Source organism: Diabrotica undecimpunctata, chromosome 4 (assembly GCF_040954645.1).
Source record: "Diabrotica undecimpunctata isolate CICGRU chromosome 4, icDiaUnde3, whole genome shotgun sequence".
Taxonomy (NCBI): Eukaryota; Metazoa; Arthropoda; class Insecta; order Coleoptera; family Chrysomelidae; genus Diabrotica; species Diabrotica undecimpunctata.
Genome location: NC_092806.1, coordinates 109291182 through 109307898, shown reverse-complemented (window position 1 = coordinate 109307898; position 16717 = coordinate 109291182). Strand labels below are relative to the sequence as shown.

The window sequence follows — 16717 nt, the reverse complement described above, 5'->3', positions numbered from 1 at the left end:
GTAGTACAAGATTAATTTTGATTAATTTTTTGTTTTTTTTTTAAATATATCCACTATTTCATTTGCATTTATTCCATATAAATATATTCATCATAGCCAAGCCGTTCAATCTGTTTTTATTCGTTGTGTTGTACAGTAGATTTTAAGTCTTCTTACGCTTGAAAAAATCCTTTCTCGGAGAGCAATGGGATTTGGTAGCCAATATTTGCATTATTGTGCAACACTTGAATATAATTTTTGGTCGCACTTATCTAAGTATTCGAAAGCTGATTTTAGTGTAAGAGAAGTGAGAGTCAGGATCGCTTTTCTCACTTAAAGTTCTGCTTTGACGACAGATGGACTTTTTCCGGGCAACACTGTCAAATACCTACATACAAGATGTCTTTTTAATTTTACAACTGCAAAATTTGACAGTAACACATCAGATAGTGTCTTTCAACTGCCCTCCAACCATACGTAAGATAAGCAGTATATCACCATTTTCTTCGAGCAATACCTTTGCTTCTTCATACAGATAGAGGTACTCTTTGTCAACTTTATGTCTCAAAAATTGCAAAGCACTAATAATATCATCCACGTGGCTGAATACTGTTATGAGTTTTATGTTAATTGTCTGCAGTTGTTTTGCTAGTGACGATAAATAGCTCATGACTTTTTAAAGAATGACTAATTATATAATAAATTCGAAAGTCAAAGTGTCTTAACCATTTAAACGGCTTGTAGCGATGTTAATTGATTGTGGCTAGATTGGAGTTCTTCGACAGGATGCACAATCGCTGAATAAATGTTTTCGAATTTTATAACTGCTTCATGCTTGTGAACCCACTGTATTTCACATGTCACAAGCAGGCTTTTTTAGTGATCAAGCAGTGACAAATTCCAAATTTTTCTTTCATAACGGCAGTACGTTAATCCAAAAGTAAAGTAGGAATCAACATTTTGCACCAATTTCGCACATCTGCACAAATAAAGAGCAAGAGGATATTCTTGACGAATATAGCCTTCAAGTCCATGTTTTTTCGAGCTGTAACTATGGGATTTGCAAGACTGGATCCTGTCAAGTCAATAGTTGAAATACACTTTAAGCAAATCTTTTTAACTTTATGTTGTTTAATATCTTTTAAATTAATATATTGCAAGCACAGCGAGGTCTACTCCATACGCGCAATATCAGTCGTCTCGTCAGCGAAAATCGTAAAAAATTTGTCTCCTTTACTTCAGCGATGATCTAATGTTGCACAATGTCACCACAAATATCAATTATGTTATTTTGGATTTGTGGACTTGTATAAAGGGCGTTTTTATGAGAAGCGATGACATGCTCGAAATTATCTTAATACCCAGATTCTGCTACGTACCGCCACAGTGCTCATAAATGATCATCATTCTGAAGTGGTTGTTCAGATTCTGGTGTAATGTGGATCTGTCCCGAATCGGTTTTACATCTTAAATGGGAACCCTTGTTTATTAACACGAGTATCCTTTTATGATAGGAATAATCAGTTTCTTTCCGTTTTTCTATTGCTGTTTCTTTCTTTCAGAAGCAACTGCTCATCGACTGAAAAAGACTGAGAAGACATTTCTTTTAGGGCGTTACTGCGTGGTCCGAATTGGGTTTGTGATATCCTGATTTTTGCATGACCAACCCACTTATGAACCTTTTTACTATAGTTAAGCGAACGACTCATTACGAGGACAATTCTACAGTATGCTATACTTTTGTATTCAGAATATGAAAACCAGGGGAATCTTTTCATCAATTTTTTTGAAAGCGCAAATTTGGTTTTGTTTTAGGAGCAATCCAAGCTTGTTTTAAAATTTGGGCATTTGGATACTCATCCTCGATTTTGTCTTGAAACGCATAAAAACCAACATCCAATTTAATAAAATTAAAAGATGACAGAACATATGTAATAATTAGTATTGAATGAAATAGACAAACGCCTGTTTAAAAAAACGTAAGACTGTATAGAACACTGATAGTACCTATTCTCACATATGGATCAGAGACATGGACCCTGACCAAAACCTAACCCTAACCTCTCTATCGATTTTTGAAAGAAAGGTACTATGCAAAATATTTGGAGCAGTCTGTCAAAACGGAATACGGAGGCCTAGATATAACTAAACTGCAGAATATATTCTATTCTGCAATATCTTGATAATGATAATGAATGAGATATGCCTTATCTCATTCCCTCATCCTTATTTTAATTTTATGAATTTTATTATGGGTGGGTGGTGTTTGAATCCCCCTGGCTACGCCCGTGTCCTACGATATCCTGTATTTTACAGAGATCCCTTACTTGTTTATTGGAAATTCCGTCTCTTAATATTTTTCCACAATATGTCTGTGTCGAGTGTTCCACTACCCCATTTCTCTAGCGGCCAAATGTCCACTTGGTTAGGTACTTTAGGACTATATAAACTGATTGATTATACGTTATAAACTGATTGATTGGATTTTATCCTGGTTTACCACTTCTTTTGCCATACTCTAGTTTTTTCTATAACTATAAGCCATGACATTTCTACTAACTGTTATACTTCCTGGCAATGCCTCCTTGCCTTATCCACGGTTCTCTTTTTGCCCTTCTCAGTTCCTTATTATATACATTCAGAACTTGTAAGCTGTAATCACCTCACCGAGAGACTTAAAATTTTCATCTGACTTCTCTCCTTTGATTTACAAGGTCAGTCTGTTTTATGAGAGATACCATACGTTTGCTTAATAGGCTTATTACTTCATATTTCAAAACAGATGAGTCAATAATCTGAACAAGCTACCTCATCTATCACATGCTATTTTTTAACATTTTCAGTTCTAATCACTTCACCATGGCCACTTTATTATAAATTACCTCCTTTCATTGAAAAGCTACTAAAGTCAGTTTGTTTCCTATGCCAACTATGTCTAAATAATGATTTGTAATAAACTGTAGTAATTACTAACTATGCTAGAGGTTCGCCTGCAGGACTTTTGATTTTAGCTGAATTTTGACTTATTTCACTTTTAAAAAATATCTCTTCCGCCTACTTTGGAAAAGAGGTATAAGAGGTAAAGAGGAGGGAGGTCAATCGCCCATAAAAGGCTTGTGTCACTCAGAGGCTGAGATATATCTCAAACAATTTGATAAAGCTCTAAAAGTTCTTCTTCCCTTCAGTACCACTATTTTCAGTTGTTGTTAGTATTGAAACTAAAAGCCGAAACAAATGCAACGCATTAAACTCCTTTCGATTAAAGATTACAAATATTGATGTCGATATTAAAACTGCCATGACAAAAGATATGAAACAAACATATCTTTCTCACATTTATAAATTTTATGAGATACGTTGCAATCCATTCAACTTTGAGAACCACTGATCCAAAGGATACTTAACGAGGAGGGATTAGCAAGATGAAGTTGTCCACACGAATTCAAATTTTGCAATAAAGTTTTACTTTTATTGCAGAGAATTCCCATTCTGTTATCCTAGGCCGTTTAGGTCATTCTAGGTTTTCAGCCTGAGTTTGCCCATCATCAATTTTGAAAGTGATTCAGTAATCAGAGCTCTGGCATTTCCTTTAAGTAGTCCTGCTCACTGTGCCGGATCCTTGAAAAGAATAAAAAATATTGTTAGGACAAAGGTTCGATATTTCGTAATATAATAGTCTCCTGTTTTATACGGCATCGCGACTTTGGGAGTATAGCAGGGTAGTCTGCTATATCTAGGGCCTACGGTATACAAGGAAGGTAACATGGCCAGTGCTACGTTTCAACCGCCTATTATTACCCCTGGTTTTACCCAAGGTACTCATTTTATTCAGGCTGAGTCGACCTGGGGCCTATAGACATTTTTAAAAATGTCTAGTTGTTCTTGCCAAAGGTAGGATTCAAACTCCGGACCACCGGCATGCGAGTCAAGCATCCTACCGCTTGTGCTACGCAGGCCCTACATTTCCTCGATATTTCGTTATTTTATTAATTAACCAGGCGTTTTTTTACAACACATTTATTACATTTTTATATACTTTATAATTATATAATTCATAATTTGTTGTGTTAATTTTTTATTCTTTTTAGTTGAAAATATTACCTACATGTGTTCCAAAGTACAGCATGAAGGTGGGGGAAATATTGACAGTGGATGCTATAAACAGAAATTGGAAAGAGGATATGAAACAGAAGTGTGTGTATGCAAGTCCTCCAATGGAATTTATCCTCCATGCAACAGAAGTGTCTCCATATTTGGTTCGATAAATGTTTTCCTCATATTTGGAATGTTATGGTTATTTTTTTATAAATTATTTTGATTATAATTTGTGTTATTTATCTTATATCTGTACAAAAAGTTAATAATCTCAAGACTCACATTTCATTTAGGGTAATAAATTATTTTAAAAAGTTTATCTTTTACTGACTACTGTAAGTGCTATTAGCACATCATGTCATATACACGACCTTTTTTCATTTCCTATCTTCTGTCTCTTTTTGTCATTTAGAAATACTCTTCCAAAATTTTTTTTTCTCCTTTATGATTTAGTCTTTAATTTTTGTACCAGCAAATAGCTTAAGCTCTACAGCTTAAAAGCTTTTTACTATTTTTTCTTGTTTTTGCTGTTTTATTTAATTCTTTTATTATTAGCACTGATGATCCTAAATGGTTATGGTCATCCGTGTTATTAGTAGTTTTTCTATACAGATAAAAAAGATAAAAAGGCAACTGTATGGCCATATTAATTTAAGGTTATGTCTATTTTACAATATTTTATATAAATATGCATTAAAGAATTTATTTGCTCATGTATACCGGTTTTTCCTCGTGATACAAAAACCTAAAACCGTAAAAAAAACCCTCCCTATTAATTGTCACCATGCACTGCGTTGGGCCGCATGAAATCGTCCGTGGGGTTTGTTCGCCGCGGCCCCAACAGTATTTTTTGACAACGTCGCGTCGCTGCAATCACGTATCGGCTGTATCGCATTGCTTATGTTTTTCCGCTGTCGTCAAAATCCTAGGTAGGCCGTATATTTTGGGTGGCCCGTCTGTGTAGTTAATACGCTGTTTTGGTGTGATAACGTCAATTTAAAATAAACAAAGTAGACCATTTATTACAAAGTTCTTTTCATACGTTAGTGATTGAGTAGAAGATTGAAATTAAACGATTAGGTGCATATCGACCAAATGACTTTACATTTACACATCATATGTTACGGAACCTCAAGCACTATTAGCCAGACGGAACTTACGACGACGACGACACTGCAAACGAAAAATGGAATTACGATTAGGAACATGGAACACCCGAACCCTGTACCGAGCTGGAGCACTAGCATCTCTACTAGACATAGTGAACATGTACATAGTAGATGTTTTGGCACTGCAGGAAATGCGATGGACGGGAACAGGCATTCTTGACAAGAGAACCCACTCCATATATTACAGCTGCAATGAAAACCAACACATAGATGGAGTGGGATTTATAGTAAACCAAAGAACAAAAGGCCTAGTTATTGATTTTAAAGCCTACAGTCAAAGAATGTGCTATTTACGCTTAAAAGGTAAATTCTTTAATTAGAGTTTATTTAATGTACATGCCCCGACCGACGACAAACTAGAAGACATTCAAGAACAGTTATTCAAAGACCTAGAACAAGCCTACAGAAGATGCCCCAGAAATGACATCAAGATAGTGCTAGGTGACATGAATGCAAGAATAGGACGAGAGCGAGTTTTTATTACGACTATAGGAAGGCATAGCCTACACAACATCAGTAGCGATAATGGATTACGACTGATAAACTTAGCAGCAGCACTGAGCATGACCGTCGCTAGCACCTATTTTGAACACAAGAATATACACAAGGTAACCTGGACCTTCCCTGATGGAAGAACAACTAGTCAGATTAATCACATCTTAATAGATTCACGACACGGAACGGACATAACAAACTGCAGAAGTTATAGAGGCGCAAACATAGACTCAAACTATTGTTTAGTGATCTCAACACTAAGGGCTAGAATTTCAAATTCCAACAAAGAAAAAAAATAGATACAAAGAAATGGAATGTACAGAAGCTGAGAGATGCAACTGTTGCAGAACAGTACTGGGAAAATATTACCAATAGGTTAAGGAATCAAAGTCTAAGCGAAGAAGACCAGAGAGATATAGACTCCTACTGCAACAAGGTAAAGAAAGACATTGAGTCAGCAGTACAAGATGAAATGGGAACAGAAACTTGTACTCGAAAAAATCACCGGTTTGACAATAAATGCAAAGACGCAACACAGAAAAAAATGAAGCCTATGCAAAAATGCTTACCCGCCGAACTAGAACAAGTATAGAGAATTACTAGACAAAGAAAAGAGAAGAAAAGAAAATACACAGAATGAAGAAACAAAACAACTTAAATAAGAAACTTCAATATCTAAAAAACCTCAACAGAGAGAAAGAATTCAGAACATTCTATAAAAAAGTTAACACCAACAGAAAATAATTCAAGGCAAACACAAATCAATGTAGAAGTTTGAATGGCGATCTATTAACAACAAGAACAGACTTACTAAACCGGTGGACGGAATATTTTAACCAGATACTTAATATAGAGAAAGAAGAAGAAAACCCGGAAGACGAAAGCTGTGGGGTAAGCGGAGCAGACGAGAGGGAGGAGGATCCACCAACGATCCTGGAAGTTAAAGACGCTGTAAACAAACTAGCCAGAAACAAATCACCCGGAATAGATAATCTCCCAGCGGAATTATATAAAGAAGATGGTCACGATATCATAATAGCGCTACAGCAGCATATAAAAGAAATGTGGATACAAAAGTCCCTTCCCAGAGATTGGAATATTGGAATACTTTGCACCATACACAAAAAGGGAGATATCTTTGAATGCTCTAACCATCGATTCTCCAATATACTATGCCATCGTATGGCACCATATGCAGAACGAATAATAGGACAATACCAGGCTGGTTTCAGAGGTGGTAAGTCAACAATTCATCAGATTTCAACCCTGAGACAAATTCTAGAGAAAACACTGGAATACGGTGTAGACACGCACCACATATTTATAGACTTCAAGGTAGCCTACTACTCTGTAAATAGAAAATAATTGTTTAGAGCAATGATAGACCTAGGAGTACCAAATCAGTTGGTTAGTCTAACCAAACTAACCCTTGAAAAAGTTGAATGCAGAGTACGAATCCAGGGGGAACTCTATGAAATTTTTAAAACAAATAACGGGCTACGTCAGTGAGACCCACTCTCCTGTATACTATTCAATCTAGCCCTGGAAAATAATACGTACGTCACAAATCACAACTACCGGTTCAATATATAACAAATCTGTGCAAATCCTAGCATATGCTGATGATATCAATATTCTTCGGGGAACGGAAAACGCAGCACGAGAGGCGTACGTAGCACTAAAGGAAGCGGCTACAAAAATGGGTTTAATAATAAACACCAATAAAACGAAATACATGAAAATAGGTACGCAACCACAAATACTACGGCCACTTGTTATAGAAAACGACGTCATCGAAGCAGTTAACGAATTTGTATACCTGGGAACGTTCGTCAATACTGAAAATAACACTACCGCAGAGATAAACCGCAGAATTTTCACGGCTAATAGATGCTATTTTGGGCTTAATCTCCTTTTTAAATCTACAGATATATCAAGAAATACAAAAGTAAAACTCTACAAAACAATAATACGCCCAGTCCTAACATATGGTTCAGAAACCTGGACTTTAACAAAAAGCAATGAAAACATGTTAGGATGTTTCGAAAGAAAAATACTAAGGCGAATCTATGGAGCGGTAAATGAAAATGGTGTGTAGAAAACAATACAACTTCGAACTCTATAGCATATACCAGGAACCAGATATCGTAAAACACATTAAGATAGGACGTCTGAGGTTGGTAGGCCATGTAATGCGGATGGAGCAAACCGACCCAGCTAGAAAAACTCTCCTTGATAGACCTATTGGTCAAAAAAGAAGAGGAAGACCCAGAACAAGATTCCTAGATAACATAGATCAAGATATGAGAAATACGGAAATACGTGCTTGGCGGAGGAAGGCGATGGATAGGGACGACTGGAAAATAATTCTTGGGGAGACTAGGACCCACACAGGGTTGTAAAGCCAAAATGATGATGATGAAGAAAAGGAGAACATTCTGTAACACGTGGTTTGGTAAAACATCGTGGGTAACAGTGAGTAAAGAAAAACAAAGCTTATTCTGTTTTTATTGTTTCGCAGTGGGGGGTTGTGGATAACTATAGATTGTAAAGATCTCAAACATTTAAGTGAGGAAATTAAAAAACATAAAAAAAGTGCTCATCACTTAGAAAAAGCATGTAAATTTAAACTATTTGTTACTGTCAACATTGCTTTAGAGACGGACTCTAATCATGAAATTTCAGTTCAGCAACATAATAAGCAGGTCACAAAGAATGGGCACATATTAAATAGAGTTAATAAATGTTTAAAGTAATGAGGCAGTCATGAACTAGCATTAAGAGGACACAATAAAGCACAGGAATCAACAAATCACGGAATTTTTTAGATTTCATATCCTTGCTTAGTAATCTTGATAGTGTATTAGAAGAACATTTAAATAGTACATCAGTTTTTAAGTGTACCGCACATATTATAAAAAAAGAACGTTTGGATTGCATGTATAAGGTCTACATTGGAGCAGTAAATGAGAGAATAGATAAATTAAGAATAAAAACAAAATTCTTTATCTTCTGACTCATTGAAATTACATTGCCCAACAGAAAAACATAGCATGGAAATAAAAGAAGATTTTTACGAATAGGTAGAGGAAGAACACCGAGAAATGACATCAAGGGAAATCAGGAACCATTGGAAAACACTCACTTCATCAAAACGCTAATGAAAATGGAGAATTACTTATCAACTTTACCAGTAGAAAAACATGATCATTAGCTCGAATCAAGATGTAAAGAGCCGAAAATGAGCATGCTTCGGATCTGTCCATCTCCAAGTACAGATAAAATATAGAAGTAGAATTCAAAAAAATAGGAGAGACAGACAGTAACAAACAATAGAAGAACTAGATATATGAAAATTGAGACAACAATATATCAAACAGAACTATGAGACAGGAATAACACAAACATTGACATTGTTTGACAAATAACAAAAACTTGACTACAGGCAGTCTAAGTACCGAAGAACATTAGGAAGAAATTAAAACAAAAGTAATTGACGAAGCAAGAAAGATCATCGGCAAAAATAAAACAAAAAAAAAGAGAATGGTTCAATAAAAAGTGTAAAAAGGCCGTACAAAAAAGAAATGAAAAACACAAAAAATATATGGATAGAAGAACCAAAAAAAGTTTAAGCTACGAAGATGCAAGATGAAGGGCCGATAAAATATGCCGAACAAATAGTCTCCAAAGCAAGATATAAGGGAAGCATATGAATATTTACGCAATTTAAGAGAAGGATACAAATACCGAACAAAAATCTATGCAGAAATCAAGAAGGGCAAATATCCAGCGATCCGGAAGAAACAAAATCAGTCTGGACACCTATTTTCAAACTCTCCTAGGGACACAATAAAATGAAGAGCATATGGACATTCATCATATTAAGAGAGACACAGAAAATATAGAACCTCTGACGATGGAAGATGTAAAACAAGTAATATGAGCACAGAAGAATAACAAGGCTTCAGGTATTGACAACGTCCCCTTTGAACTATATAAATAAGGCAGTGAACTCTTAGTAAGACAAATGCATATGCTTAAGAACAAGATTTGGAATGATGAAACGATCCCTAGTGACTGGAAAACCGGGATTATATGCCCAATCTATAAAAAAGGGGATAAACTGAAATGCGAAAAAGGCCTGCGACTTAATAAATAGACAAACGTCACATAAAATATTGCATAGCTTTAACATAGATAGTAAAACGCAGGGCACAAGACCAGAAGGAAGGCCAAGAAAAAGGTGGGAGGATGAAATGGCAGAGGACGCGCAAAATTTGCTAGACGTGAGAACCTGAAGCAGATGGAACCGGTAATGCCGGAACAGGCCAAGGTTCGATTTGGCCTGTAGCGCCATTGGATATATATATAGCCTCCTCCAGCTCGAAGAGCGTCAACAAAGATAGAGAACTGCTAAAGACTGTTAAACATCGAAAAATGTCTTATCTGGGACATAGTAAGGAGAATTCGATATAAAATATTACAACTGATCCTTAAAGGCAAAATAGAGGACCACAGAGGTGTAGGACGAAAACAAGTTTCTTGGTTAAAAAACATTCGTGAATGGACACAGATATCGAATGCAGGACAATTATTCCATATTGCAGAAGATCGAGAAGCCTTCGCAATGGTGATCGCCAACGTCGGATAGTTCTGATATGGCACGCAAAGAAGAAGAAGAAAAAGATATATATATATATATATATATATATATATATATATATATAGATATATATTATAAGTAAAATGTAATGGCATGCCTCTCAAAGCAGGAAAACAAAAAAAAAGTAGTATATAGACAGAAGGTAAACCGTATTTCTGGCTATTGGTCATCTTCAGCACGCAGCATGTTCACTTGGGAAAGGATCACTACAGGAGCAATGCGACCAATTTGAGACATTAGAGTTAGTTTGACATCGCTTGTATTTTGTTTTCCTGATATTAATTGCTTTGTCATAAACTGCAGATCTTGCTGGTCTTGTGCAATGACTACTTGATTGTATGTGAAATGAAAAGTATATAAGGTTGTTTTGTCGTTTGATACTATACCAATTTCAGAACTTGGTCTCCGCCATTTCGTTAATGCCTCACTTAAGTTGGAGATATACTGCAGCCTTGGTTTGGACTCTTAGATTTTTACCATAAAATCTCAGAGAACTGGTTGTTAATCTTTGTTTTTGATCGAAGATTGTTGTAGAATTGTATTGCTTTAAAAAGTGTAATACATAAGTAAGCTTTCCAATACTTGTATCCTAAGCTTTCGTCAAGTCCGCAAATAATAGTAACGTTGGTCTATCATTAGCCACTCTTTTTTTATTTTGTTGAGGGTAAGTGTAGATATGGGCGATGCAAGATCGTTTAACTAGAAATTTTGCTGCTATTGCTGCTCAAGTGGTTCGTATTCGTTTTCGGCTAAGATTTTCCAAACTTTTGCGTAAAATCTACTAAGAGTGCTGATAACTTAGATGCAACGGTAGTTCTTGCAGTCTGACTTATCCCCTTTTGTATGAATCGTTGTAATCCATCTTTCTCTCTAGCTTTAAGGTATACTGTCACTGTTTAAGTATCTAATCAAAAGGTCTGTCAGCATATTACCAAGCGTTGGTATTTCATTTCTCAGAAGTTCAGTAGGTATTAATTTTGGTAAATGAGATCTTCTATGTTTTATAGTTTTAAAAAGTTTGGCAGTTAGATTGTATCTGATGTTAATTTTTGGTCCAAGGATTTGGCATTTTTTGGGGGTATTTTGGAAATATTCAGGTCTGGATCTTGTAGTTCTTTTGAATTTGTAACGTTGAAATATATTGATGGTTTGTATGTTTGTGGCATTTTTGTCCTCCTTTCTTTTTTGTATTTCCAGGCCTCCGAAGACTTGCTTCCACCTAGACATGATTCCATTTTCTCGCATTTTCGTTCCCATATTTGGTTTTTATCTCTTATCACCTTTCTTCTAAAAATTCTTTATTGGTTGCGATATTGGTTTTTTTTGGAAGGTAAGCCATTTGTAATACCTACGCTCGTTGCTTTATCTGTTTCTGTAGTTCGAGTTCATCTCTCCATAATATGCTCTTACATATTTGTTCTTTGGTAGGTCCGCTCTTCTTTTTCCAAATTTTTGAGTTTGTGATTTTATTGCCTTTTTTCTTTGTTTCTGTAATTACAGATATTATAATTTTTTGTTGTTCTAGTCCTTTAGTAACTTCTTTCGTACCTCGCCAGCCCTGTAGATTTCATGTTGCAATGTTGCACAACTATTGTATTTCCTATATTTTGGGATTTTTTGTTTGTTCTTTTATTTTTTATACCTTTTAATTCTAATCCGCCTTTGGGTGGAATTTTGTAATGGTAGATTGACGAGAAACTACTATATATATTTAAGTTGTTAATGTTTCTAATATTTTGGTATATGTGTTCTCGCAAGTAAAACATTTTTAGTTATTTAAAAATTTGTTTATATGGATTTTTGTCACTAGACAGACTTTTACTATTTCTGATGAATAAATATATTGTTTGTGATTTTTTTTAACACATAACATTAAATAACCAATGTAAAAAAATTGAAGTGAAACATTTTTTACTCCATTCTTAGGGTACTCTACTAAATATAATACATCTACAACTTTACATAGCTTCAGTAAAAACGGGAATTAGAAGCAATTTCGTTTTGAAAAGTAATGATGGAAATATCTCTGGAGATTATCCGTATTCTCATCTCATCGTCACAAGCCTGTTTTACAATTCGAGGATGTGGGAGAATTCGGTAAACAAACCATGCAAATCCCTTGGCTTTTATTTCGTAAAATATTCCCCGAAGTCCAAACTTTTAATGGATAACGAACGACTCTAAATAACGGTTCAGAATTACATAATTCGTTTTTCTCTCTACTTTTTTATTCGGATGAGATCGGAAAAACTTTGTCGTAATTACCCGAAGGGCTGTAAATAATGGAGGATATGATTAAAGCAATATAGGAGTAACATTTTATAAATTCATATTTTGTTTTTTTAAGGTAATAAATACATAAATATAGCATTTTATAGATCAATTTATATATAATTTTGATTTTTAAAGAAAATACAAAATAGGGAGTAAGTATTAAGTATCCGACAGGGCAGAATGGAAGAATATTGTTAAGCAGGCCAAGACTTACAAAGGGTTGTAGCACCATTAGAAGAAGAAGAAGACAAAATAAGCGAAATGCTTAAAATTTTTGCTAACTATCCTGGAACTATCAACTCCCCCTCTCCATGAATACTGACAATGTTTTGTAATCAGCATAATTTAGTGGAAATTCATAAACACTTGGTGATAAGAAATAAATAATTGGACAATTAAAGCACTTACAAAAAGTGTCACAAAGTATAAATATTTTTTTACCATTACTACCTCACTATAAATCACATAAGTTTCCATGGCAAAAGATAAAAAACTGTACGAACTAGAAGAGGAATTGGGAAACATGAATTTGGTCATAATGGGACTATCAGAAGTTAAATGAAGAGGTGAAGGGTATGTGGATTTAGATTCAGGCCACAGGCTCTACTACAAAGGCAAGACAAATTATATACACGGGGGAGTAGCTTTCTTAATCAACAAGAAGTGAAAATCACAAATTCAAATAATTCATAGCATCTCGGACAGGGTTACATACGTGATCTTAAAACTAAATTCATAAACCACAATAAAGATTGTGCAGGTTTATACTTTAACTGAAAAAGCAACTGATGAAATAAATACTTTTTACGAAGACCTTAAAAAATTATAGACTAACAAGGAATCCAAAATAATAATATTGGAATTAGTATAACTATAAATGGCAATGAGAAAGAATAAGTCCAAGAATATATTTATCTAGACCAAATTCTGAAACTTGAAAAAGAAAACAAAATGCAAAAATCACTAGATGAGCAGGACTGACATGGGCAGAATTTGGAAAACTCAGGTGGATACTTAAGAATCGCAAAATACCTCAATACTTAAGGAGCAAAGTGTTCAACCAATGCATTATTCCTATTATAATATATGGATGTCAAACCTGGACCATAACCAAGGCATATGAATAAACCATATGAATAAACTAGCTACAACAGAAAGAAAAATGAAAAGACCACTGTTAGATATACGACTATTAGTTAAAAAGAGAAACGACTAGGAAAGATCAAAAACCAAAGTTGAGGATATCACAAAAAAATTGCCAAACTTAAATGAAGTTTCGCAGTTTAACTGCTAGAAACACTACTTGCGCACAATATAACATTGGTCACCTTACAAAGATAGACGATCAAGATGAGATGGGTAGATAACATAAAAAGAATAGCCAGAACAAACTATAAGTATATTACTCAGGATAGAGATTGATGTCTAAAAATTAACGATAGAAGGATAAGAAGATGGGTCACATGGGTAGTTATCAATGAGAGCCATCATTTCACAAACTAACACCCAACTACAGCACGACACCGCACCTATACTGAGTCCCAAAAATACACAAACAAAATGTACCTCTCAGACCAATTTGCAAAAGTCCTCTTTGCATAAAACTGTCATAGTTCCCCCTAGACATAATACAGCATTAGCACATAACACATTTATAAAAAAATCACAGCATTTTCTAAAAAAACTAGCAGAAATAGATTACAATCCTAACAATAGTCTAGTCAGTTTTGATATTATCAGCCTCTTCACCAACGTGCCTTTGGAGACAACTTCTAAAATAATAAGCATTCAACTAGAGAGAGATGAAACAATAAACATACAAACTAAACTGAATGTATGAGCTATAATGGAGCTGCCAACACTATTAACAAATAGTACCTATTGTCAACTAGATTATTATTTTTATAACAAAATTTTAGATTAGCCATAAGCTCTTCAATATTTTTATTATTAGCAGATATTTTCATAGAGGAATTCGTACAAAAACATGACTAAAAACTTATAAAAATAAAGACAATTAAGTAAATTCATGAAAAAAAAAAAACATACAAACCTAGCAAGCCAAACAAATATGACATTAATATTTTGAGTTTGAGCGATGCCAAGATGTTCTTTATTGCGAATTTAAAGTTTACAATGTGCGTCAGCCAGAAGGGCCGTTTTTTGTAAATACTTCAGGCTTTTCTGTTGTTGAGCGACTTATTTAACCAATTTTGAATTCAGGAAGAAATATTACTCTAGATAATTGGTTCGTTAGTACAACCTTAGCAAAAAAGGTATTCAAAAATCATAGACCAAGCAGTGTAGGAACTTTACGTAAGAATAAAAGAGAATTGTCTTCTTTATTTGTAAAAGGAAATCGCTCTAAAAGGTATTTTTGCTTTTATACAAAATTGTACCCTTGTTTCTTATTATAAAAAGAAGAAGAAAGTTATGCTTATTCTGCTAATATTCTGCTAGTAGTCTTCTGCTTCTATAAAAAAACCCCTAAAATAATCAGACCAATTGCGGCGTCGATGTTGTCGACAAGTTATGTGCAATATATAATTGTGCAAGAAATAAAAGAAATAAAAGGCAGATAGTCAGCACAGTTCTTTATTAAATCTTGCTTAAGTACTTTAGCTCTAAGAGCATTTTCAGTGGAATTTCATCAAAAAATAGTAGGTTATCCAACATATTCAAGAAGTTCATAAACACTCACATACAATTATACAGATAAAAGATACTAGACAAAATAAAAAATAGTTTAAAATAATTATTCTGGAGACTAAATTATAGGCCATGGCATAAGATACAATATATTCTGTTTCCTGCAATCGTATATACGTGTTTCTGACTATTGGTCGTCTCCAAGTTAACATGCTCCTTTTCTAACTTGGCTGCACCGTACTGAAGACAACCAATAGTCAGAAATACGTATATACGCTTGCTTTCCATTGATATACCCATTTTGCTTTTTATTTTCCTGTTTTGTGAGACATGCCATTACGTTTTACTTTTATTATTCACTCGCATTAACCTTTTCTATTTGTTTTAAAATGTAAAATGTTTTAATGTTTGGCATTCCTTTTCTCAGTATGCTATAGCTTCCTCTGTGGTTATTGTTAGTTGTCGACCTGGAAACCATCAGGATCTTTTAACTCTAATACCATAATTTGGCCGCATTGCTCATGTCAATAACATCCGAAGACATACAAATCCGACGAGGAGTGAGACTGGGTTGCGTCTTATCACCGCTACTCTTTAATTTGTATTCGGAGTCTATATTCAGAGAAGCATTAGACGAGGTCCAAGGCGGAATTAAGATTAACGGAATCAGCATAGACAACATCAGATATGCTGATGATACCGTCTTAATAGCAAGCAACGCACAAGAACTACAAAATATAATAAATGCGGTAGTTCATCACAGCGAAATGTTCGGTTTACATCTAAACGTTTCCAAAACTAAAACTTTAGTATTTTCAAAGACACCAATAAACGTACAGGTGTATGCCAAGGGTCAAATAATAGAACAGGTAAATTCCATAAAATATTTGGGAACAAATATCAATAGTCAGTGTAATCCAAAAAAAGAGATCCTGTCAAGAATCGAACAAGCAAGGAAAACATTCATGAGCATTAAAACATTTTTTACAAGATCAGACCTTAGTCTACAGCTTAGAATCCGAATGATCAGATGTTACGTTTTTTCTGTCTTACTGTATGGCTGTGAAAGTTGGACAATGGACTCCGAAGTAGAAAAAAGAATAGATGCCTTTGAGATGTATATATACAGACGAATGTTGAGGATTCCATGGGTACAAAGAGTTACTAATGTTGAGGTACTTTGTCGCATGTGTAAACAAAAAGAATTACTAAGAATAATCAAAGAGAGGAAAATGCAATACTTGGGTCATGTGCTGAGAGGCGAAAGATATGAATTACTTCAAGTTATACTGGAAGGAAAAGTACAGGGCAAAAGATCAGTAGGAAGACGCCAGAACTCGTGGCTGAAAGACCTGAGGAGATGGTTCGACCGCTCATCCGCAGAGATCTTTCG

At 34.7% G+C, this 16717-nt stretch overlaps 1 protein-coding gene across 1 annotated transcript in view; it reads left to right on the top strand.

The window, feature by feature from the left end:
* Positions 1-4391, top strand: part of LOC140439845 (uncharacterized) — a 102664-nt gene extending 98273 nt beyond the window's left edge. Inside the window, exon 4 of the mRNA XM_072530000.1 lies at positions 4068-4391. Coding sequence (XP_072386101.1) covers positions 4068-4297 — 230 coding nt within the window. The 3' untranslated portion in view covers positions 4298-4391. The remainder of the gene's footprint in view (positions 1-4067) is intronic.
* Positions 4392-16717: the final 12326 nt, after the last annotated feature.